This window comes from Mobula hypostoma, chromosome 4, assembly GCF_963921235.1.
Source record: "Mobula hypostoma chromosome 4, sMobHyp1.1, whole genome shotgun sequence".
Taxonomy (NCBI): domain Eukaryota; kingdom Metazoa; phylum Chordata; class Chondrichthyes; order Myliobatiformes; family Myliobatidae; genus Mobula; species Mobula hypostoma.
The window spans coordinates 126,446,707-126,472,179 of NC_086100.1; the positions used below are offsets into that span (position 1 = coordinate 126,446,707).

General features: G+C 38.3%; 1 protein-coding gene across 2 annotated transcripts in view; it reads right to left on the minus strand.

Annotated features, from left to right (window-relative positions):
• Nucleotides 1-25,473, minus strand: part of lrba (LPS-responsive vesicle trafficking, beach and anchor containing) — an 849,775-nt gene that overhangs the window by 658,590 nt on the left and 165,712 nt on the right. For both annotated transcript variants that reach the window (XM_063046460.1, XM_063046459.1), the window contains exons 22-28: nucleotides 23,883-24,944; nucleotides 22,028-22,209; nucleotides 21,670-21,823; nucleotides 15,027-15,207; nucleotides 7,718-7,845; nucleotides 5,532-5,639; nucleotides 2,167-2,335 (exon numbers count right to left, since the gene is read on the minus strand). In XM_063046460.1, coding sequence (XP_062902530.1) covers nucleotides 2,167-2,335; nucleotides 5,532-5,639; nucleotides 7,718-7,845; nucleotides 15,027-15,207; nucleotides 21,670-21,823; nucleotides 22,028-22,209; nucleotides 23,883-24,944 — 1,984 coding nt within the window. The remainder of the gene's footprint in view (nucleotides 1-2,166; nucleotides 2,336-5,531; nucleotides 5,640-7,717; nucleotides 7,846-15,026; nucleotides 15,208-21,669; nucleotides 21,824-22,027; nucleotides 22,210-23,882; nucleotides 24,945-25,473) is intronic.

Genomic DNA, 25,473 nt, shown 5'->3' on the forward strand with positions numbered 1-25,473 from the left:
ATTCTTGCTTTTATATTCTAGTCCACTTGAACTGAAGGTTAACGTTGTATTTGCCTTCCTTACTACTGTCTCAACCAGTTAACCCTCAGGGAAGCCTGCATCAGGTCTCCTAAGTCCCTTTACACCTTTGATTTCTCTAATTGCTCTCCAGTTAGAAAATAGCCCGTGCCTTTATTCATTCTACCAAAGTGCCTTTCCATACACTTCCCTACACTGTATTCCATCTGCCACTTTTGCCCACTTTCCTAATTTGTTCAAGTCCTCCTGCAGGCTGGCTGCTTTCTCAATTCTACCTGCGCCTCCAGCTAACTTTGTGTCACCTGCAAACTTCGCTACGAAGGGGTGAGAGGGTTACCAGGATGGGGAATAGGAAAGAGAAGTGGGAGGGAGGAGAGATCATCAGAAACAGAAGAAATCAATGTTCACGTCATCGCATTGGAGGCAATCCAGACTATGAGGTGTTGCTCCTCCAACCAGAGCTTTGGCCTCATCATGGAATGGTAAAATAAATTGAAATGAGTGGTCACTGGGAAATCCTGCTTTTTGCAGTAGAGTGAAGATACTCAACAAAGCTGTCCCACAATATGCGTTGAGTCTCAACTACATAGAGGTGGATGGACCAGATACAATAAATTAAAAGAGGACATCTCAAATATTCTAGAATGGAAAGCCTAACCTTGAGAACAGATGCTACACAGATGGAGGAACTAAGAGAAGGGAAGAGTATTTTTAACAAGTGATAAGGTTTTGTCAGCACTTTGGTCTGAAAAGGAAGGGTTAAGAAGCCACAAGAAGAAGGGTTGGGGAGGTGAAGGAGGACAAGATGGTAAAGTGATAGATGAGTCCAGGTGAAGGGGAAGGTAGGTTTTGTTGATGTTTCAATCTAAGATGTCTTCATCAGTACTGGAAATTAAGGGGGCCGAAGCCAGAATAAGGAGGGGTGGGAGGGAAGAAGTACTGGGTGGCAGGTGCTAGATGAGACCAAGTGAGGGGGAAGGCTTTCTCCAGCATTTGTTCAAGTACTTGAGTTCCTCCAATATTTTATGTGTTTTGCTCAAGATTTCTAGCATCTGCAGATTTTCTCATGTTTATGCTACCTTCTTTTGTATACTGTGTGCATTCAAATATAACAACTTCAACTCTGTATTCACCACTCTTCTTTTCAATTTTGTCTCCATGCTGCTTGAGGTTAAATTCTTATCCCTTTCTAAACTCTGGCTTTATTCTGGTGATTTCTGTAACATCTCCTGCATTCTCCTTCTCTTTTTCTTTATCCATAATTTTCCAAGCTGTTGACCCCATTACTTTCTTTCGGTCCTGTGTTTTCAGTATAGTACCAAAATCAGCATGATCTTTTAAGTAGTGAAATTCAGACTTATAGTTCAATTATACTTGCATTCTTCTCACAGCTAAATACCACCAATTTGATTGCAAACGTTAAGGATTTAAAATTCAGCTTGTACGTGGTTGAATTGTTGTATAATTGTTACTTTGATTAATTTAAGGACTGTTTCCCTAAATTTAAGGTCTAAGTAACATCTACAAAGTATACAGTTTACAGATAAAATATTTGGAGTACAAATCTGGTAACAGTATTCTTTTATTGAAAACCTTTAATTTAAATACAGTTAGTCTTATTCTTCAAATGAACCAGCTTTTAAACACTCAATGAATTGAACTGAAGTAAATCTGGCTAGCCATGATATGGTGATTAGAACAGATTTTATCAACTTAAAAGGACTCACTTGCACTTGTTCACGATCCATAGAAGTTAAGAAGGGGGATCTCAGCATTAGCAAAAATGTTACAGTAACTAAGTGTTTTCCTCAAATTACTTGAAATTGATAAAAGTGTGCCAGTTTACCCAGCTTTTCCACTCATTCCAACTCCCATGCAACAGAATCAGAGAAACCCTCACAGTTTACAGCATGGATCTGCAGGAGTGGTCTCTCAAGCAGAAATACTCAAGTAAAATCTATAAATGCACACACTTTGGGGAACCTTCCATCTGCTTGTTTGCATCTATGAGCAAGAAAATTGGTGAAGTTGCTTCTGTGATTCTGAAGCCTGCTTGATCTGCCAAATGTGCAAATACCAAACTGTGAAATATGACAAACAGCTAACAGCTTGAAATTATCCCGAATTTAGGAAAGCAACAAATCTAACCTGCGCTTGAGGTAGCCCCATTTACGTTGTCAGTACTTCTGACAGACTGACAACGAGATACCCTTCTTTCCTTTTGAGGTTCCAGAATTTCTCGATACTTTGATACCATCAGTACAGAGATGAAGTAAACCACAGCCAAGGCAAGAAACTGAGCCTGCTTGCTGTCCTCCTATAAAAAGAACAATTTATATACAGCATAATTTTGCTTAAGTCACTTCAATACAAAGCGGAAAAGAAATTACTCAGCAAATTACACAAAATTAAAAGCAATATTGGATAAGCAATGCTATTTCTTAAATACCTCAAATGCAAAATAATTGAATTACATTCATTAACACTATTACAATCACAAGAAAAGACCCTTAATATAGCAAAATGTCTGAAGGCAGGAATGTTATTGAACAAAACAACAGCACACCACAAGGAGATGTTGACTCAAAACCTATTACACTGGTCAGTCACCAGTGATCCCCTATACACACCTAATATGGCTTGGAGTACAGAGCTAAAACCTCTAAACATCCAACTGGGGGAGCCCAAAAGACACAAAGAAGCTCAGCCTCCAAAATCTCTCTAACAGGTGCTTTCAAAGCTCAAAGATACTTAATTCTCTATCAAAATGAATACACTAAAATATGCTTTAAAGTACATTAAAAGCTTTCAAATAAACCTCTTAAGTATCCCCTTTGTCTTACATCTGCATTAAAACAGATTATGTACCAGATCTAACCCAGTACAAGATCCATGACATATTAATGAATGTCAGCAAGGCACAACAGACATGTACAATTTTACGTGTTAAGACCATAAAACATAGGAGCAGAATTAGGCCATTCAGTCCATCAATTCTGCTCTGCTATTCTATCATGGCTGATCCCTGATCCCACTCAACCCCATACACCTGCTTCTCACCATATCCTTTGATCTCCCACCAGTCAGGAAACGTTCAACTTCCACCTTAGATAGACCCATGGATTTGGCTTCCACCGCAGTCTGTGGAAGAGTATTCCACAGATTTACTACTCTCTGGCTAAAAAAATGTCCTCCTTACCTCTGTTCTAAAGGGTCACCTCTCAGTCTTGAGGCTGTGCCCTCTAGTTCTGGATAACCCTACCAGAGAAAACATCCTCTCCACATCTACCCTATCTGGTCCTTTCAACATTCAGAAGATTTCAATGAAATTCCCCCCACCCCCATTTTTCTAAATTCCAGTGAGTGCAGGCCCAAAGCTGCCAAACACTCCTCATATGTTAACTCCTTCATTACCAGAATCATTCTCGTGGATGTCCTCTGGGCTCTCCAATGACAACACATCCTTTCTGAGATATGGGGCCCAAAACTGCAAGTGCAGCCTGATTAGTGTCTTATAAAGTCTCAGCATTATCTCTTTGCTTTTATATTCTATTCCCCTTGAAATAATTGCCAACATTGCACAGACTCAACCTGTAAATTAACCCTCTGGGAGTCTTGCACAAGGACTTCCAAGTCCCTCTGCACCTCTGATGTTTGAACCTTCTCCCCATTTAGATAATAGTCCGCACTGTTGTTCCTTTTACCAAAATGTATTATCATACTTTTCCCAACACTGTGTACATCTGTCTCTTTTTGCCCATTCTTCTAATTTGTCCAAGTCCTTTGTAATAACCGCAAACTCTGCCACAAAGCCATCAATTCCATTATCTAAATTACTGATAAACAATGTGAAAAGCAGTGGTCCCAATACTGACCGCTGAGAACACCATTAGTCACCCACAGCCATCCAGAAAAGGCCCCTTTTATTCCCACTCGCTACCTCCTGCCTGACAGCCATTCCACTATCCATGCCAGTATCTTTCCTGTAATGCCATAGAATTTCATCTTGTTAAGCAGCCTCATCTGTGACACCTTATCAAATGACTTCTGAAAATAACTTCATCAACTTCAAGACTTCCATGATTGATAATGCATGCAAGGAAGTTCTTGAAATGGTACTTCTTATCATTTAATTACCAAAATTCCCATAATTCTGATCTACAAGAACTGAAACATTTGGACCGTATGGTTAAAGGTAGCTATTAAGGAGCATTTGTTACTTGTCATATCTTCAGCTTCCAAAAGTCTCAAACTCTGCAATTCCCATCCTGAACTTTCCAACCTCTATTTTTCTTGCGTCAACTGGTTGCTCATTCCTCCATTAAGTCAAGCTAATTTGTCTATATCAGAATTTTGATCATCTTCCTTCTTTATCTGCCTCAATATCAAACTCCTCTGAAGAACCTTGTGACATTTTGCCATAGTTATAGATATAAAATAAATGTGTTTTTCCCCATTATGTGACTGGATCTAAAGAATATGCCCAAATAAATATTAGTTATTTTCCAATACCACAGACAGGTGGAAGCCAAATCATTGAGCATATTTAAAGCAGAGTTTAACAGATTGTTGATTAATAAGGGCATCAAAGGTTACAGGGAGAAGGCAAGAGAATGAGTTTGAGAAGCATAATAAATCAACTGCAATGGACCGGCAGAGAAGACTCGATGGGCTGAATGGCCTAATTCTGCTCCTATGTCTTACAGTCAAAAAAACATATCAGAAACAAATGCAAAAGGATATTTCTGTAGATTAAAGTAAAAAAAAAGAATTTGCAATTTACTGTTTTGGGTTGTGATTCTGCAAAGGGACTGAGATAGGCAAAACAGATGGGTGAGCTGGGAACTGGTAAGTGATAGGTGGAACAAGGAGAGGTGGGAAATAATGGGCAGATGGATCCAGGTACTGGAATGGGGGGGGGGGGGAGAGAATGAAGATTAGAGACAAAGGCTGCTGGTTATAAATGGAAACAGATAAGGAAAAATTAATAACTAGGTATTTGGAAAAAATGGGGGGGGCAAGAGAGGGGATAGGATGGATAGACCACAGAATAGGTGGATAGGCATGTTGGTGATGGGCAGATAGAAACTGCTGGGGAGATGAAATCAGCTAATACTGAGCATGGGAATGGAAAAGGTGAACAATGGTATAGAGAATCTTGGTGGGACAGCAGGACTGTGGGTTACTTGAAACTGGAAAATTGAATGCCAACCTTGTTGGGCAGTAGCTGTGCTGTTCATCAAGCTTGTGTTTGGTCTCACTGAAGTAGTGAAGAACGCCAAGAGCATATTGGTTGGGTGGGAATGGGAAGGGGAGCTAAAAGGACATTCCACTGAAAGATTAAGATGGCCACCACAATTACAACAACTTCCCATTGAACTTGCAAGATTTAGCCTTTAATGAGTGATGAAAGAAATATATTAAAACAAGCAGCCAACTCCTATCAGCGCACTTGTTCCATAAAATGAATAGGCAAAATAGAACTAAATACAAACCACAAATGCAAAACTTACAACATCTCTGAACACAGCAGCTCGAAGACGATTAATATCCATATCTTGCAGCAAACGGTCAGGATCTCTTATTAGAGAAATACCAGCTGTTACAGAATTGATAGAGTTCTAAAGAAAATAAAAACACAAAGAGCAAGTAAAAGCACAATAGTGTTAGAATTATTAACCTTTCGTATGTCAAATTAGCCAAACAAAACAGTTTTACATTCTCATTATTTTAATTTTCTTCCTTTCTCAAGTTACAAACTGGGTGGAGGACCCTGGTGGAGCTTTAACCTTCTATTTCAAGATATTGGTTTAGATCCAAGTAGTAACATGAAGAATGGTGGAGTACAATTTCAACATCCTTCATGTTTGTTAGGAGAATTAATTGAGTAATGTAACTAAAGTAAACAATTAAATAATAACAGAAGTCATCCTGCTAGTGCACCAAACTTGGCAACCAACCAGACATTCAGCATTCATTCCAACTGCTTCACAACATGCACTTCAATGAACCTTACAAATAATATTATGAGGGGTAACTGATAAGTTTGTGGTCTAAGGTAGAAGGAGTCAATTTTAGAAAACCTAGCACATTTATTTTTCAACGTAGTCCCCTCCTACATTTACACACTTAGTCCAGCGGCCGTGAAGCATACGGATCCCTTCTTTGTAGAAGTGGTCCACAGCAGGGGTGATTGATAAGTTTGTGGCCTAAGGGGGGTGATTGATAAGTTTGTGGCCTAAGGTAGAAGAAGATGAGTTATTAACTTCAAACTTTCTGCATTAACTGCACGTGCATGTAACCAGAGCTGTATAACTCCTCTCCTTCCACCTTAGGCCACGAACTTATCAATCACCCCTGCTGTGGACCACTTCTGGAGGTCCAAGACGCCAACTTCTACAAAGCAGGGATCCGTATGCTCCACGACCGCTGGACTAAGTGTGTAAATGTAGGAGGGGACTATGTTGAAAAATAAATGTGCTAGGCTTTCTAAAATTGACTCCTTCTACCTTAGGCCATGAACTTATCAATCACCGCTCATATATCAGTAGTCTCACTCTAAGAGTTCAAATCACAGCAAGGTACCACCTAAATTTCACTTGTGCCTTACATCATCATGTCTCATTATACATATCAACTACCCTTTATCACCTTAAATCCATTAAGGTTTATACATCCCATAAGTTGCTCTTTGTTTTGGTCTAAACTTACATACATTAATAAGGCCACGAATGGAAATTCATTATGTTCAGATAGTACATGATAGTCAAGAGTTTGATGTAGAACAAATACAAGAACAAAAACTGACAATCATTAATTTACTTCAATCATACATTAAGTTTTACTCTGTGTACTTATCCTCATCCAAAATTCATTTTTATGAAGAAGCAGAATGCTGTAGCCTATTTTCCATACTACTTATACTATATCAATGCATTAAAGAAATCATAAGGAATAGAAGCAAGAATGGGTCATTTGGTCCACCAAGATCGCAACTGATTTTAACCTCGATGTCACTTTCCTGCATTAACCCAATATACCTTTCTTCCCTATATCCAAAAACTTAATCTTCTTTTTGAAAATACTCTGTGACTGAGCCTCCAGAGTTCTTCTAGATAAAGAAGTCAAAAAGTTCACCACACTCAGAATGCCTGACCTTATATTTTCCCTTAGTACTATACACCTCAGCCAGGGAAATTGTCAGATCTGAAACCACACTGTCAAGTCCCAAACTTTCAATTAGATCACCTCTCCTTCTTGTAAATTCAAGAAACAGTACTACAGCCCAAGCCTGCTTCACCTTTCCTCATATGACATACATCACATTCCAAAAATCAATCTGTTGCATCCTGGTGCACCAACTGCTCAGAAACTCTGATTCTGATCAACATCACCTATAAGCAAGCTGGACCATGACACTAGATGAAATGAAAGAAATGTCAGGGCATCTAGGAATGATGATGAGTATATCCATATATTAAAAGCAATTTTATTGCTTAATAACTTTCCTTTAATTGCCTCAAATCATACAATGAAGCTGAGCCTGTAAGTATACTATACTTCAGCATTTCACATTTTTGACTATTTTTTCCTTCATAACTTAAACCTTTATGACGTGCAAAACTTAGTGATCATGGGACCAGATCAAAGGTTTTCCATTTATCTGGGTATCCAATCTACATGTGAATCAAACACTTGCCTTGGCTGTTAACTTCCCAGTTCCAAGAAAGCCATGCATAGTTTTTTGAGCTTTAATGTTATCAGCACCAGACTTAACACGGCATACTTGCTGACATTCCAAACAGTTTCTCACTGCCACAGCACACACTGCAATTGGAAAGAAAACAAATAATCAAATTACACACAAATCATCTGGCAGAAAACATTCTTTAAGTATGAACCTCAAAATATCTGGAGAAAATCATTATCACTCAAACAAAAGAAAATAGAAATTATTATATCAGCTTCTGGGATTGACTTTTACTCACAGTACAGTCAAAGAATAATTTACAATACTGCACCAAATCATTTTCTGCCCCTTTGCCCCTTCCCAAACCCCAATTTAAATTCTTATTTTTAATGCATTACACAGAATACTGGAGGATGTCAGCCAACATCTATGGAAATCATAAACAGTTAACATTTCGGGCCAAGAATCTTCTTCAGAGCTGGAAAGGAAGGGGAAAGACACCAGAAAAAAAGGTGGGAAGAGGTGAAGAACGTCCCCCTATTTTAAAAAAGTCTCACCAATATGGAGGAAATTCCCGGTGACCAAATATTTTAATTCCGATTCCCATTCCAACATGTCAGCACATGTCCTCTTCTTGTTCCACAATGAGGCCACCCTCAGTGTGGAGGGATAGCACCTTATATTCCGTCTAAGTAGCCTTCAACCTGGTAGCATGAACATCGATTTCTCCTTCCAGTAATTTTTTCCCTCCCCTCCCCACTCTGGCCTCTTACTTCTCACCCGCATAGTACCTCCATCTGGATCCACTCCTCCTTCCCTTTCTCCTTCGGACCTTCGTCTCCAGCCCTCTACCTTTCCTACTCACCTGACTTTGCCTATTACATTTCAGCTGTCCTCCTTTACCCTCCCCTACCTTTTATTCTGGCAACTTCCCCTGTCCGTTCCATTCTTGAACAAGGGTCTCAGCCTGAAAGGTCGACTGTTTGTTCCTATTCACGGATGCTGCCTAACCGGTTGAATTCCTCCAGCATTCTGTGTGTGCTGCCTTGGATTTCCAGCGTCTGCAGAATTTCTCATGTTTCTTATTTTTTAATGCTAGCCAAATTTACCAATGATTCAACTAAACCTTCAAAATCACCCTACATGCATCTCTATTGAACTATCATTCTAGTATCTAATATGGAGCACTTCCAGAGATGGGAACATTCTCAACTTTCCATGCACTTAAACTAGTTTAATCCTCAAAACAGACATATCACAGACCTTCATGAGAGAAACTGGGAAGCGCTTGATAGCGCAAGGATCAAATGCTTTAGTAACACACTACAAACAAACCAAAGAATTTGGAGTAAAGTTTGAGAAGAGTTATAAAGCAAATAATGAAATATATTCTTCGCAAAGTTTACCAATTTCAGAGTTTCAATGCTCTATTTTCACATTGTGAGCATCTACAGCAGAACCAAGGAAAAAGGATGCTACACTAGATTCATGCCTTTCAAGGAAAGTTACATAGTGTCAAAACTGACAATCTCCTATGAATTCCTTTGTGAGTCTACTGTGCTAATCTTCTCCATAATAGATCTGTACAACTCACTTTTATAGGAAATGTTTCACACAATCATTTTACCTGGGGATGATAGAATAGTATTCTCTTAATGTTTGGATGTCTTGTGCAAGTAATGTTCTAATCTCTCAAAAACCAGATTAAGTTGATGTGAGCCACCTGAGAAACTACAGCACAGAAACAGGCCCTTTGGCCCTTCTTGGCTGTGCCGAACCATTTTCTGCCTAGTCCCACTGACCTGCACACGGACCATATCCCTCCATACACCTCCCATCCATGCATCTGTCCAATTTATTCTTAAATGTTAAAAAAGAACCCGCATTTACCACCTCATCTGGCAGCTCATTCCATACTCCCACCACTCTCTGTGTGAAGAAGCCCCCCCTAATGTTCTCTTTAAACTTTTCCCCCCTCACCCTTAACCCATGTCCTCTGGTTTTTTTCTCCCCTTGCCTCAGTGGAAAAAGCCTGCTTGCATTCACTCTATCTATACCCATCATAATTTTATATACCTCTATCAAATCTCCCCTCATTCTTCTATGCTCCAGGGAATAAAGTCCTAACCTATTCAATCTTTCTCTGTAACTGAGTTTCTCAAGTCCCGGCAACATCCTTGTAAACCTTCTCTGCACTCTTTCAACCTTATTTATATCCTTCCTGTAATTTGGTGACCAAAACTGAACACAATACTCCAGATTCGGCCTCACCAATGCCTTATACAACCTCATCACAACATTCCAGCTCTTATACACAATACTTTGATTAATAAAGGCCAATGTACCAAAAGCTCTCTTTATGACCCTATCTATCTGTGACGCCACTCTTAGGGAATTTTGTATCTGTATTCCCAGATTCCTCTGTTCCACTGCACTCCTCAGTGCCTTACCATTAACCCTGTATGTTCTACCTTGGTTTGTCCTTCCAACATACAATACCTCACACTTGTCTGTATTAATCTCCATCTGCCATTTTTCAGCCCATTTTTCCAGCTGGTCCAAGTCCCTCTGCAGGCTCTGAAAACCTTCCTCACTGTCTACTACACCTCCAATCTTTGTATCATCAGCAAACTTGCTGATCCAATTTACCACATTATCATCCAGATCATTGATATAGATGACAAATAACAATGGACCCAGCACCGATCCCTGTGGCACACCACTAGTCACAGGCCTCCACTCAGAGAAGCAATTCTCTACCACCACTCTCTGGCTTCTTCCATCAAGCCAATGTCTAATCCAATTTACCACCTCTCCATGTATACCTAGCCACTAAATTTTCCTAACTAACCTCCCATGCAGGACCTTGTCAAAGGCCTTACTGAAGTCCATGTAGACAATATCCACTGCCTTCCCTTCATCCACTTTCCTGGTAACCTCCTCGAAAAACTCCAACAGATTGGTCAAACATGACCTACCATGCACAAAGCCATGTTGACTCTCCCTAATAAGCCCCTGTCTATCCAAATGCTTGTAGATTCTGTCTCTTAGTACTCCCTCTAATAACTTACCTACTACTGATGTTAAACTCACCGGCCTATAATTTCCCGGATTACTTTTCGATCCTTTTTTAAACAACGGAACAACATGAGCCACTCTCCAATCCTCCGGCACTTCACCCATAGACAGCGACATTTTAAATATTTCTGCCAGGGCCCCCGCAATTTCAACACTAGTCTCCTTCAAGGTCCGAGGGAACACTCTGTCAGGTCCCGGGGATTTATCCACTTTAATTTTCCTCAAGACAGCAAGCACCTCCTCCTTTTCAATCTGTACAGTTTCCATGGTCTCACTACTTGATTCCCTCAATTCCATAGATTTCATGCCAGCTTCCTTAGTAAATACAGACGCAAAAAACCTATTTAAGATCTCCCCCATTTCCTTTGGTTCCGCACAAAGCCGACCACTCTGATCTTCAAGAGGACCAATTTTATCCCTTACAATCCTTTTGCTCTTAATATACTTGTAAAAGCCCTTTGGATTATCCTTCACTTTGACTGCCAAGGCAACCTCATGTCTTCTTTTAGCCCTCCTGATTTCTTTCTTAAGTATTTTCTTGCACTTCTTATACTCCTCAAGCACCTGATTTACCCCGTTTCCTATACATTTCATACAACTCCCTCTTCTTCTTTATCAGAGTTGCAATATCCCTTGAGAACCAAGGTTCCCTATTCCTATTCAATTTGCCTTTAATCCTGACAGGAACATACAAACTCTGCACTCTCAAAATTTCCCCTTTGAAGGCTTCCCACCTACCAATCACATCTTTGCCAGAGAACAACCTGTCCCAATCCACGCTTTTTAGATCCTTTCTCATTTCTTCAAATTTGGCCTTCTTCCAGTTCAGAGCCTCAACCCTAGGACCAGATCTATCCTTGTCCATGATCAAATTGAAACTAATGGTGTTATGATCACTGGAACCAAAGTGCTCCCCTACACAGACTTCTGTCACTTGCCCTAATTCGTTTCCTAACAGGAGATCCAATATTGCATCCCCTCTAGTTGGTCCCTCTATATACTGATTTAGAAAACTTTCCTGAACACATTTTACAAACTCTAAACCATCTAGACCCCTAACAGTATGGGAGTCCCAATCAATGTATGGAAAATTAAAATCCCCTACCACCACAACTTTATGTTTCCTGCAGTTGCCTGCTATCTCTCTGCAGATTTGCTCTTCCAAGTCTCGTTGACTATTGGGTGGTCTGTAATACAATCCCACTAATGTGGCCATACCTTTCCTGTTTCTCAGCTCCACCCATAAGGACTCAGTAGCCAAGCCCTCTAATCTGTCCTGCCTGAGCACTGCTGTAATATTTTCCCTAACAAGCAATGCTACTCCCCCACCTTTCATTCCTCTGCCTCGATCACATCTGAAACATCGGAACCCTGGAATATTAAGCTGCCAGTCCTGCCCCTCCTGTAGCCAAGTTTCACTAATTGCTACAACATCATAATTCCACATGTCAATCCACGCCCTCAACTCATCCGCCTTCCCCGCAATACTCCTAGCATTGAAATATATACACCTCAGAAGATTTTTACCACCACTCACAATCTTTCTATCAGCGGATTTGCTTAAACTTTCAATATCATTTATTTTCACCCCAGCCACATTGTCAGCTCTGGCACTCTGGTTCCCATCCCCCTGCAAATCTAGTTTAAAGCCTAGTTTAATATGACGAACTAAAACAGAAAAGGCACAGCCCCAAACCTCTTTGATGAGTGATCTTAATTAATAATTTCAATCTGTCTTCTGTCCTTCAGACCTAGGGACTTCTGCTAATGGCTTTTTCATGTCTGCTTCCCTTATCCAAAACTTTATTCACACATCAACTTTTACTGATCCTGCCAAACCCACTTACTCCCTCCTAAGAGCAAAGCCCACGAGCTTTGCTATGGCCCCTGTTGGATCCAGATATATCAGTCTATCAATACGTTGGAGCACCAGTATATCTTTCATTTTTCATCCCAGATTCTATTTAGGACATTTACTTGGAAGTTGGCAGTCACTGTGGCTCCTCCGTTAGGTTGTCCTCCTCAATAGTACCTGAAGTTGAATAATTATTATTGAGGGGACAGCCACAGGTGAACTCTGCACTGGCTGCATATTACACCTCCTTCTCCTGATAGTTACCCAGTTGTGTGTCTCCTGCAGTCTAGGGATGACTACCTCCCTGTAGCTCCTGTCTGTCGCCTCAGCGAGCTGAAGCTCCAATTCCTTAACACATTAAAAAATTCATAGTGGTTACATCATATCTAATCCTCATCTATGACACATCCACTTAATCTGTCCACCAAGCAAATAAAGAGTCACTTTCTTACATTCCTGCCATTTTGCGATAGCTGCCTATGATATTTTTCCTATCCATATTTCCAATCCTCCAACAGCCAAGAAGGTTTAAGAGGGCAGTATGGTAGATGTGGTCTTCAGTAAGGCTTTTAATAAATTTCCATGTGGTAGACTCCCCCAGAAGGTAAGTTTGCATGGGAAAGCTGCCTAATTAGATGTATTTTATTTGTAGCTCTTCAAAACATTGTGATTTTGATTCTAACTTCCTTCTTTGCCTTCTGAATTTCTTTTCCTGACTACCAAGGCTTGTGTTTTCTCACTTGTCTGATTCACCATTAAGCATGTTAGATTATTCAGATTTATGAAGTATTTGTAAAATAACATCTTTTAAATTACAATTTAGGAATACAAGAATTGTTGTATTTCACATTATTTTAAACTGCACCCCAGTAACACATAACTTATGACTTGCATTTTTATGCAGTATAATAGTTGACACTCATTCACTTTTGTTGGTAAGAGATTATCGTCCATATTTTATTCCTGCTTTCTAACCCTCATTTTTTCCCCTTTGTCTTTATTCGTCCAATGTTAATCAGTGTGCTTTGTTCTTTAAAAACAATCATAATGCTTTTACTTTATGGACTATTGCACAGTCTTCAACTTATTTTCTACTGTTATTCTATATCATAAGCAATGAGGTCTGTTCTGATTCCCTTAAATCTATTGTCTTGATTTTATTTTTTCGCCTGTTGCATCCTTCTCTGTATCGTGCATATACATTGTGGTCACTCATATTAACTCAGTTGTGCCCATTTGCAGTAAATTTACTATTAGAGCTCCACTAGGAGCTGTGGGCACGTGGCCAAGTGGTTAAGGCATTCGTCTAGTGATCTTAAGGTCGCTGGTTCGAGCCTCAGCTGTGGCAGCGTGTTTGTGTCCTTGAGCAAGGCACTTAATCACACATTCCTCTAATGTCTATGCGAGGAGTGGCGCCCCACATAGACTTCCAATCTGCGCCTTGTGAGGCATGAAAATGCCCGACACAGGCCTCTCATGGTCTGAGAGGAGCACCACTAGGAGAACATTATCAATTTTGGCTTAAGATCTTATTAAATAATAGATTAGCAAATTTATTCTTGTGATACGTGTACAATTTAAATTGAACATAATTACTAATTTTATTAACCTGTTTTTCCAGCAAAAACTCCGTGAACTAGCAAGGAAGCTAAAGTTTGGAATGTTTATCAAAATAATCACAACATTGTTACTGGACTTCACATAAATTTCTTACCAACATAAATGAATGTCAACTATTCGACTGTATAAAACGAAGTATCAAAGAATGCAAGTCAGAATTTTTGTGTGCTACTGGGGTGTAGTTTAAAATAACGTAAAAGACAGCAATTCTTATATTCCTAAATGCTTGTAATTTTTTTTAAAGGTGTTATTTTGCAAATACTCTGTATATCTGAATAATCCAACATGCTCAATACTTTGATAATGCTGCACTAGCAGATTTTCAGTGCAGAGGATGGTCATTACTTTTCATATCCTTCCATATTTTGATTTATATTTTTACTCATTATTATATTAAGTATTTCAGTGAAGCAAGAAAAAAAAACTAAAAGTGAGCATAGGAACCAGAGGCCTGGCAAGTTAAAAAAGATCTCAGGAAACATCTGCAGGCAAGTCAGATGCTGAATCATTGAAATTTCTGAACAGTTCGAGAATGGATTAGAGGTTTACTGCAGCACACTTAAAATGTATAAACAAATTTAAATATTGGGTTAACTTTTTTGAAATAATGTGACAGCATCTATCTTTTAAAAGAGATCAATGCCTGATCATGCAACTTACATCATCTCACTTTTTTCATAAACAAACTGCTGAAAAATTAAGAATGTTCTTAGGTTGTAATATACGGGGCACACAGCACTACACTGTACTGCTTAATATACTCACCAAGTCGAAGACATTGCCTTAATATTCCTCCAGAAGACATGTTCTTTTCAGCCTCTATTTCAGTGAAGCTAAGGGAGCTGGCAAAAATCAGCACATCAACGAGACCTATTAGCCTCTGAAGAAAGGTCACAGAGGCTTCGAATGAAAGACCTTGAGTCGGTTCTATGTTTTCCAAATCATGCTGTGGAGGTTTTATTTTAAATCATTACAAATGAATATGAATTAATGACATTTCTTATATCACTGACCACACAAAATTATTCAAACTGAACATTATCCACACAACAAACAGGAACATCTCCAAAGGGCAAGCCTCATTCAACCCATGAGGAATGGTACACTGTCCATAATTTGTTTTAAAGTGATTTTCACAACATAGCATATGCATTCTAATGCTAATATTGCAATTAACATTTTTGTTTATACTAATTTACATAATTTTCCAACAAAAAATGGAGATTTCTGTTAGCTTGTTGCAGGATTTCGGTTCGGTAATGTTTACATCTACTCTTTTTAAATTCCTAGGACGAAATTTAAAGGAAGACATCCAGTCCTTTGGACTCATCACTCTTTAACATGTTAATGTTCATTCCATTATTTTTACTGCCAGTATTTGATTAATTTCAACAAGTTTCTATCCTTTATTCAATGAAATACCCACCACACTAATCTTCTAATGCAAGTTCTATTGCAAAGTAATCACTCAACATTCTCCATTTCATTTACAATTATCGCTATACCCATGCAGGTCTTTGCAAACCTGCCTTTATATTTTTTTTAATTTGTACTCCGATTACTTTGTATTGTTCTTTGTCTCTCTTCCAAGATATCATGACCACTACTTGCTCTTACTTCTTCACATGCATTACCACTTAGTTTTAATCACTTGTCATACTTCTTATTCAGTCATGATTGTTTTGAAAATCTAAGTCTTTCTTCTTAGTATCATAAACAGATTGTACCCCATTACATTCTTTATCCTAGACAACTCACCCAGTTGTAGCTTATCAAAGTCAGTCTTTGTTTCATTAGATGGAAATCAACCTCCTCTAAAGGTAAAGTCATAATATCTGTTTAACATTCCTTCCTTTCAACTATAACATTGAATTCAATCATGTTACATCTGCCCTGTTCAATCTGAAGGAATAAGAAAGCCCTTATCGGGAGTCATCAGGACACCGTCATGACGGGGCTTTTTTTTAAAGCAGGTTTTCTTATTTTGTTTTATTATTATTGAGCTCGACGCTCAACCCAGCACAGATGGAAAGTGTGCAAGGGAGCCGGCTGGATTCGAACTCGAGAGCCTTCACTCCGTAGTCCAGCGCTGATGCCACTACGCCACCAGCCGGCTAACTCAATCTGAGTTTTTACAAATTTTGACATGGTCTACCCTCAAGCCCCTACACATATTGGAAGCAATACATACAAGATGCTGGAGGAACTCAGAGAGTCAGGTAGCTTCTATAGAAAAGAGCAAACAGACATTTCGGACCAAGACCCTTCATCAGGACAGAGTACTGTTTACTCTTTTCCATAGATACTGCCTGGCCTGCATTTTGTACATGTTGCTTTGGATTTCCAGCATCTGCAGATTTTCTCGTTTGTGCCCCAACACATACCATTGGCTCAATAGCATACATATTGTTGCTTTAACTTACTCCATACACAATCTAATTTGTCTCCATCTTTCTGATGCAAGCTTGTCTGACCCCTTCCTTTATAAAAGTTAAAATTCGCCAGTACCATCTACTGCCTTTTTTATCTGGCTGTCATTTATTGCTACTGGAGGCCAAAATATATCTGTCTCTCATTCCTCGCCCCCCCTCCCCCACCCCCCCACCCCCCAGCCCCCCCCCACACACACACACACACACACACACACACACGGACTTCATTGCCTACTTTTCCATTGCTACATTCTCACACAGAAGTGACAATCCAAATAACATTTTCCTTGCAAGTTACCCAACGTTTACTATATTCCTTATATTAATACATGATTTATCACTCTCCCACCCTGTTAACCCAGCAGTCATATCAGAATAATGGCAACCACAGCCTATCCTTCAAGTTAAGCAATTCATTTGTCTTCTTCTCTATATTTGGCACTTGTATAAAGCCTGCCTTAATCTGCCCTTCGTGTTCTAATGTTTAACATTTCTTTCAAATGTACTCTCAAATGAACAATTACTCATGTTCAGCTTATTCTTCAATGATAAACTTGCACAATTTTGGGTATGGCTGCTCCACCACAAGTTCATAACAGATGGCCATGAATTATCATTATTTTAATTTTGAATGACTCCCATTTATCAAATGTAGATCTATCCACAAGTAGCTGCTTCTCATCTACTTTCGCAAGGTCCTATCTTACAATATTGAAATCAGCCTTCCTTCAAGTCAGGATCTTATTTCCTTGGCTATCCTTATTTATTTCCATAACGACCTTAAAACTTGCAAAGTTATGTTAATTCAAAATGCTCTCCCACTGACATTTCAACCACTTGTCCAGCTACGTACCCAGTACCTCAGACTAGGCCCAGCACTGTCCATTCTGGGCAGTTATCCAAGTCCTAGACTAAAATGTTCTCCAGAAAGCACTTTAAAAATAACACACATTTTGGACTAAATGGTCCAGTTAATCTTGGTAAAATTGAAATTGTCTACTAATCTTGCTGTGATTCATCTGTCTTTTCGATCTCCTTCTGGTTGTTAGAAGGCCTGCAACATACTGCAAGCAAAGTGATCACCCCAACTTCTACTCCTAAGCTTGACCCATGTGGCCACATTTAAGAGCCTTTTTGAATATGCTCCTCTTTACTATTATAATGGACTCCTTAACAATACTGTATTGCAGCTTCCTCTTCTACAACAAACCCCCATTCCACCTTAAGTCTCTATACCCTGGAATGTTGCACTCTTAGCTAGCCTACCCTTCTCATTGCCTCAGTAAAGCAGCCAGCATAATTAACGACCCCACCCACCCCAGCATTCTCTTGTCTCTCCTCTCCCATTGGGCAGAAGATAAAAAATCCTGAAAGCATGTGCCACCAAGCTGAAGGATAGCTTCTACCCTACTGTTGTCAGACTCTTGAATGGACTTTGTATGATAAGATGGTCCCTTGGCCTCACCATCTACCTTGTTATGATCTTAAACTTTACCGTTACCCTGCACTGCACTTTTTCAGTAGCTTTTACACTTTATTCTGCATTATTATTTTACTGTATTCTAGCTCAATACACTGTGTAATGAGTTGACCTTTATGAACAGCATGTAGGACAAGCTTTGCACTGTATGTTGGTACATGTGACGATATTAAACCAAAAAGTATACCCTTCATTCCAGATTGCTTCTGTGATAGCTATAATATCAAATTGTCATTTGGCCACTTTCTTGGCCAGACTCTAATCGTTAATGAGCTATTTTCATGCTACATTCGTCTCTTCCTGGCATAGTTATCTTTAGCTCAATCACTTTTTACTATACTTCTTCCCTTTTTTTGCACTTTAAATTTCTTGTCACTGATACCCAATCACTCCATCTTATTTAGTTTAAAGCTCTTCATACCTCCCAAATTAATTATTTCACTAGAATTCTGTTCTTGGCATGATTCAAGTCAAGTCCATCCCAAAGGATCAGCTCCCTCTTTCCCTTGGATTTATTCCAGCACCACAACCAGAATTCCACTTCCATACTAATAATTAAGCCAAGTATTCAACAGCCTAATTCTATTAATCTTGTGCCAATTTGCTTATGGCTCGGATTATGACGCAGAGATGATGACTTCGGTGGTTCAGCTTTCTAAATTTAGTCCCTGGCTAGCCTTGTTCTCTCAATAAAATCATGGTGCACTCTGATAACTGGATCCTTCTTGCCCCAACCCACATTGCTCTCCAGCACAGGGAGATGTCCCTTACCCTGGCAAGAGATAGGCAACATAGCCTTTGTATCTAATATCGGTGATTGTATCCCCCAATTATATTATCTTGTTGATTGTCTGCAGCTACAACCACTTTTTAAACTCCCTCCCACCCTTCTGCTTGAGTGGTTGTTCCCACTTAAGGTTTGCAAGAGCCATGAATCTGTTGGAAATGTGCAGGGGCTGCAGAACTGATGCTTTCATAATAGTGTCCTGGACCCGAATACCTAACTCACTTCCTGTCATATTCACTTGTCCTTGACCTGACAGATCAATTCCAACCTCTTTATTCCGTGGAGCACAATATCTCCCAGAGCAAATGGACTAAATAACTTTCATGCTTTACAATCTCTCAATATCTGCACCTTATACTCCAGCACCTTCATTCTCTGAGCTGCAGTATAGTTGCCTTGAACAAAAAATATTCACAAGCTCCCATTTATAATGGAAGTAACACATCTCCTGTCTTTCCTCGCCCCCCCATCCCCATTCTATTTAGTGAATAGGTTTTGTGTTAATCAAGTTGTTTAACTCACTCAACTTTAAGTAAATGTTTTGGTTGTTAGTAGTTAAAGACTCTGAGTTAACTTAGTGTACTATGACTAGCAAGCAGTTACCCAGTAATGCAACACTGCTGATTTACCTTGTAGCTTTCAAACCACTGCTGGTCCCACTGTAATAAATTCACAATGACCACTCTCATGATCAGCATGTCCTACAGCCAACCCAACAAGCCCCGCTGCTCAACTACACCCATGTGACCAATTAACCGACCAAGCCATATGTCTTTGGAATTTGGAAGGAAACCAGAGCACCTAGGAAACCCACTCAGTCACAAGGGAACATACAAACTCCTTACCAACAGTTGCAAGAATTGAGCCCAGGTTGTTGGCACTGTAAAAATTTACACTAATCGCTACGCTACTGTGCTGTAGGCCTCCAAACAGTAGAGGTTTTAGAGGTACAAATAACAGAGGTATTTTAATTTACAAGTAAACTAGCCAAAACAAATTAGCAATAATACCAGGGAGGATAAATTTGTGGAATGTGTGAGGATTTTTTTTAAACTTGAGGAGCCAGCTAGACAACAGGTAATCCTGAAATGGGTACTATTGATCTTGCTGTGCAGGGTCTGTAGGGAAGATTGGCCATAACATGATAGAATTCTACACTACGATTCAAAGTAAAAATGCTCAATTTGAAAATAAAATATTAAACTTCAGTTAGTGGGAAGTACAAGAAAGATTGAGTTGACTATGATAGTTGGAACAGAATCACTGAAAGGCACAACAACTGATTGAAATTGCTAACATTTATGGAACAGATTTAAGGGTTACAAGAGCTTTACCTTCCTCTCTGCAACAGTAATACAAAAAGAAAACTGAAGCAACTATGATCTAATAAGTTAGTTAAGAATCCAAAGAGGAGGCATATATTGTGCCAAAAAAGAGCTTAGAAATGTACAAAAGTATGATTAAAAAGAGAAAAGTTGAATAAGGGTAAACTTACAGTACAAAATTGTAACATCTTCTACAGGTACATAAAAAGATTTGAAAAGAGATCCTTTACAGTCAGAAAGTGGATAATTTATAAAGGACAAAGGACAAATTTATAAGAAAAAAAATGACAAGACGTTCCTTGCGTTCTGTTCTCATGGAAGATAACCAAATAGTGTCCCAGAAATGCTTGGAAACCAAAGGATAATGGAAAGAAGAAATTAAAGCAAAATAGTATTAGTTTAAAAATAAGTCCTGGAAAATTTAATGGCACTCTAAACAAAACTTGAGGTAGCCACAGCAACTACTGGATACAATGGTTGTCATCTCCCCAAATTTTATAGATTATTGAACAATTCTTGCAGATTGTAAGGTGGCAATGTAACTCACTATCTTGAAAAAAAAAAGGGGGGGTTAAAAAACAGGGAGCTACAGACCAGTTAGCCAATCATCATCAGTTGGAAAATGCTAGCTTATTATGAAAGATGTGATAATAAGTGATTGAAATAGCAACAACTTTAAACAACCAACTTAGATTTATTACAGGGAAACCACATCTCACAAACATACTGAATGTTATTTTTTAAGGATGCAGCTGGTAGAAGAAGAGGAGAACCAATGGATGGTATATTTGCATTTTCAAAACTTGGGATAATAAAAGACCCAGATCAAAAATTGACTGCCAGTCAATAAGCATAAAAGAATTAATAAATAGGATCTTCTCAGAATAGTAACCAGCCACTAGTGGGGGCATTTAGAGAAGTCAATGCTTGGGTGCTGGCTATTCACAAATTAGGATAGTTGCAGCATTAATTGTTTCCTGCTCTGACATATAGCTGTGTAATCATTGTGATCACTAAGTTGTTCAGTATAAATAGTTTAAATTCAAATCTTTGTCTTAAATACATTGTTTGATTCGAGCAGAAATACAATATTAGTACACAAGTCTTCACAATAATATTAAGCATTTTTTTCTACAATGTGCATTTTACTTCAAATACTCAAATGTATCAAATCATTGGCAGAGGCCACTGGCCCAGTGAGATTTTTCCAAACACTGATTTAGAAGAAGCTGTCAAGCTACAAAATCTGCATCCACCAATCAAATAAGAAAGCATCAAAGTTAGTACAGAGCAATTACTATGTATATCACTGAATACAAAAATAATGTCCTTTCATTTTAAGAAGCAGAGAGAGTCACGTGTTAGCAAAATATTTCATACTCACTGTAGTAGATGTAGCTGCAGAAAGAAGTGGGAGAATCCCACCACAAGACATGATGATGTTATCTACCACCTGAGAGACAAGATGAATGGTGTTGTGGACAAAAATGACGTTTTCGCTGCTGTTAACAAAATCCATCACTGTTTTTGTGCTATGGCTTTTCAAAGGGGGAAGAAGAAAGCATGGAATTACAACTTTTCTCAGTTCAATCAGATCCTCTACATACATACATGTATACAAAAATATTCACTATTAAACCAATATGAAATCAAATTGCTAACTGAAAAAAGAATATATTCAGCAACATTAAACGGTGCTGAGTTTTAACAAATTGGGTTGGAGAATAATATGCTTAACTAACCTTCTCCACATCTGAACATCTGTTTCTATGGAGAACAGCAAATCATTTAGCAAACGTTGGTGCATTGCAGACCACTTAAATTCTGGTATACGAAACATGGTGGTGCGTGCTGAAGGATTAGACCCTCTATTCTGTCCATCAGACACAAGACCTTGCTGATTTACAAGCTCCGACTGTGATATCTGGAAGAAATGCAGAAAGAATGGTTTAAAATCCCTGTGAAAAAGTTTGCAGCAGCATTTAATGTTTCTTGTTAAATGAGAAGGACAGAATATAAAATATTATAATTTTCGGAAATGACATATGTGCAAAATTGCTTGAAACTTGGGCTACACTTTTAAATTCAATGCCCTAAGAAAAAATAATCAAATTCTAAAATAGTTTAATCAATTTAGCGCGCTTTGAATTGTGTATCCTTATGCTTATCTGAATTTTCCTTTTCTCACAACCTGGAATTCTTCAGCCTTACAACTTCCAACAGCTCCCCATTTAATTTCTCCCTTCCAATCATCTAAGGCAACAAATACTCCATCAAGGTACGGTTGCAATGTTCTTGTACTTCCTTCAATTTACCTTACTATATCCTTAAACTGGGAATCCAAAGTTGGATTGCCATTGCAATTTGCTGAATACCACTGTTCAATCCGAAAAATATGACCTACTTATTTACCTGCCAAGTCAATTTTCTGAATGCACCTTATGCTTATAAAACTTCTAAGACTACTTGAGCATCAGCTAAGCTTCTTACATTTTAAATATGGAATTTACAACCTCAGAATTTGATTTCAAGATGTCATTCCAGAATTATCGTTCCTAATTTTAAAAAATAACATTGGAAACTAGTATGGTCTTACTGCTTCAGTTTACTTTTCCATACCCAATGTTTCTTTATCTTTGCATTTACCATCCCATAACTACTCATTTTCCATTATACCAGATCACTTTTTCTTCCCTTCTGCTGCCCCTTTCTAACACCCACTATCAATTTTTCTTCCTTTATGGGCTTCTTAAAAGTTGGATCACCTCCAAGTTCTTATAGTTTTGATTCCAAATAAACATCTTGAAGCTAACATCTCTACATAATTGCAGTTTGTTACTGCTCATTACAGCTTTGTATGTTTGTAGATGACATCAAACTTCAACCATCAGTGCAAACCTTTTAACAACTGAAAATTTTTTGTCTACAATAAATATTGTTGGAAATGTAGTGATTCAAACCTGTAATACAATTAACAAATGTCCTTACAATCTAAAAAACAGACTATCTAAAAAATTGATAGTTGTGGCAAAAGAATAAAATTGTAATAACATGCTGATATTTAATGGGAACAGAGATATTCCCGCTCTTTTCACTTCCTACCAATTGCCACAAAATTGGAACATACTACACTCTGTTTGTAATAGATAATGCAAAAGAGTAGAAAAATTTATCAATTTGTTTGGCCAATTTCAACTCACTGCAATTTGTAAGTACTATAATTACCAATTCATTTTCACTTTCTACTAACATGACACCAACCTTTTGGCTTAAAATCACACAGCTTTGAAACTTGCCAATAGCATTTTCATTTTAAGTCATATTCAGTAGTATTCCCACAACATCAATTCCAGAGATCATTATCTAGAGATCAGTAATTTTTCATGGCTTTAAATCACAGTAAAAAATAATGCAAATCGATTAAAAAGATGAATTATGGATATAATTTCTATCAAAGTACAGAACATTGCAAGGCAAGACTACTTTACCTTAAACAAAACCAAGATTTCCCCATGCTAATACCCATCAAAGAAAATGCAATTCTTTCCCCAACAGCAGGGTAACAGTTTATCTATTAATAAGAAAAATGATCATTACCTGAGTTGGCAGCTTTGGTGCATCTGCAGAAACTTGATTTATACTTGATCGAAGCTCCAATCTCTCAGTATCAGTTGCAACATTAGATACATCCAACCTAGCCATTTCCTTTGCTGTTGGCACTCTTAATTCTCTTGTTTTTGGACTAGTTATTCCAACAATTTCATCCCTGCTGTCAGAGTTATGAGTGCTATTTACAACAGCATGACTACTTGCTTGATTTAATGAATCAGCACCCAATTCTGTTTCCAATTTTGCCATCTCTTGGCTCTCTTTAATCATCTCTTCCTGTGGTACAGTTTCACGATGACTTGAAATTGCTTCCAAATGGCTTGCATCAACTTTAGATGCAGAAGTCAAAGTGCTGCCATCTAGTTCTTGATAAGCGACCTGAAGTTCTTGGGCATTGTTCACTTCATTATTATTTAAAGTGCTTTCATGCTGCTCATTGCTTGAAGATTCTACCTCATTCGCTTTTGAATCACATGGGTCTACTGCAAGATTCCTTTCTTTTTTATTTTCAGTATGTCCTGTTGTCATTTTCTCTTCAATTGATTCAGAAGGAGCTAAAGTAATTTCCTCAAAGGCTTGTATTGTACCAGTTGAGGTAGTTGAATACTCTTTATCTTCCTCACACACTTCAGATTCTCCTGTCTTCTCCATTTTGGAACTTCCTGAAGTGTCTAGTGTATTTGACATCTGATCTACTTCTGTTGCACTTTTTTCTGTTTCAGTACTGTGAGATGGTACAGTTGCTGTTTCTGTTTTGTCTAGCTGTGCCGAATTTACTGCCTGTATCTCTGTACTTAAAGTCCCAATCTCCTGGTCATTTTCAGGTTGCAATTCAAGTTTGCAATCTTCTGTTTCTTCCGGTTGCATACCAATATTCTCAGAATATGTTATATGCTTACTCTCAAAATCATCTTTCTTGACAGAGACTACTTGCGCACTGCTAATCTCAGAAATAGTACGAATGCTTGAAGCTTGCTTTGTATTCTCATCTCGGCTTTGGTATTCTTCATACATTTTGGCCATGTTCTCTTTGTGTAGTTCATAAGTGACCTTAAAAATCAACAAAGAAAAACAAAAACATTTTAAAAATTATCAGAACTAACAAAACATAACTCTGTAATGAAATATCCAAATTTGGCAAGCGCAAATCAAATTTTTTTGAATTAAAAGTAGATATATTTCAGAGGCACAGAGTCTTTCAAATACATTTTCATACAACTATGTGGTCACCTGATAATCCAGATGTTGCATATTTTTCTTGATCAGATTTCAACCTGGAATTAAATCCTCATGCCAAACTACTGGTATAGTCTATATAAAGTTGCAGGTTCAACTGGTAGGACACAAAACTTCAAGGATATGACATAACGATTATAATTTGAGAGCAAGAGTAGGCAACTCATCTCTACAGTTGTTGTTTTAATGTTCCACTGGATCATGATTGATCTACTCTTCAATTCTATTTATACCATTTCCCTTGGTATACAAAAAAAAAAGAAAATTTGTGATGAAAATTTAAACTTAAGCAAACAAAGTGATAGGGAGAGGTTAAGTGAATAGTCAAAGATCTGGCAAATGG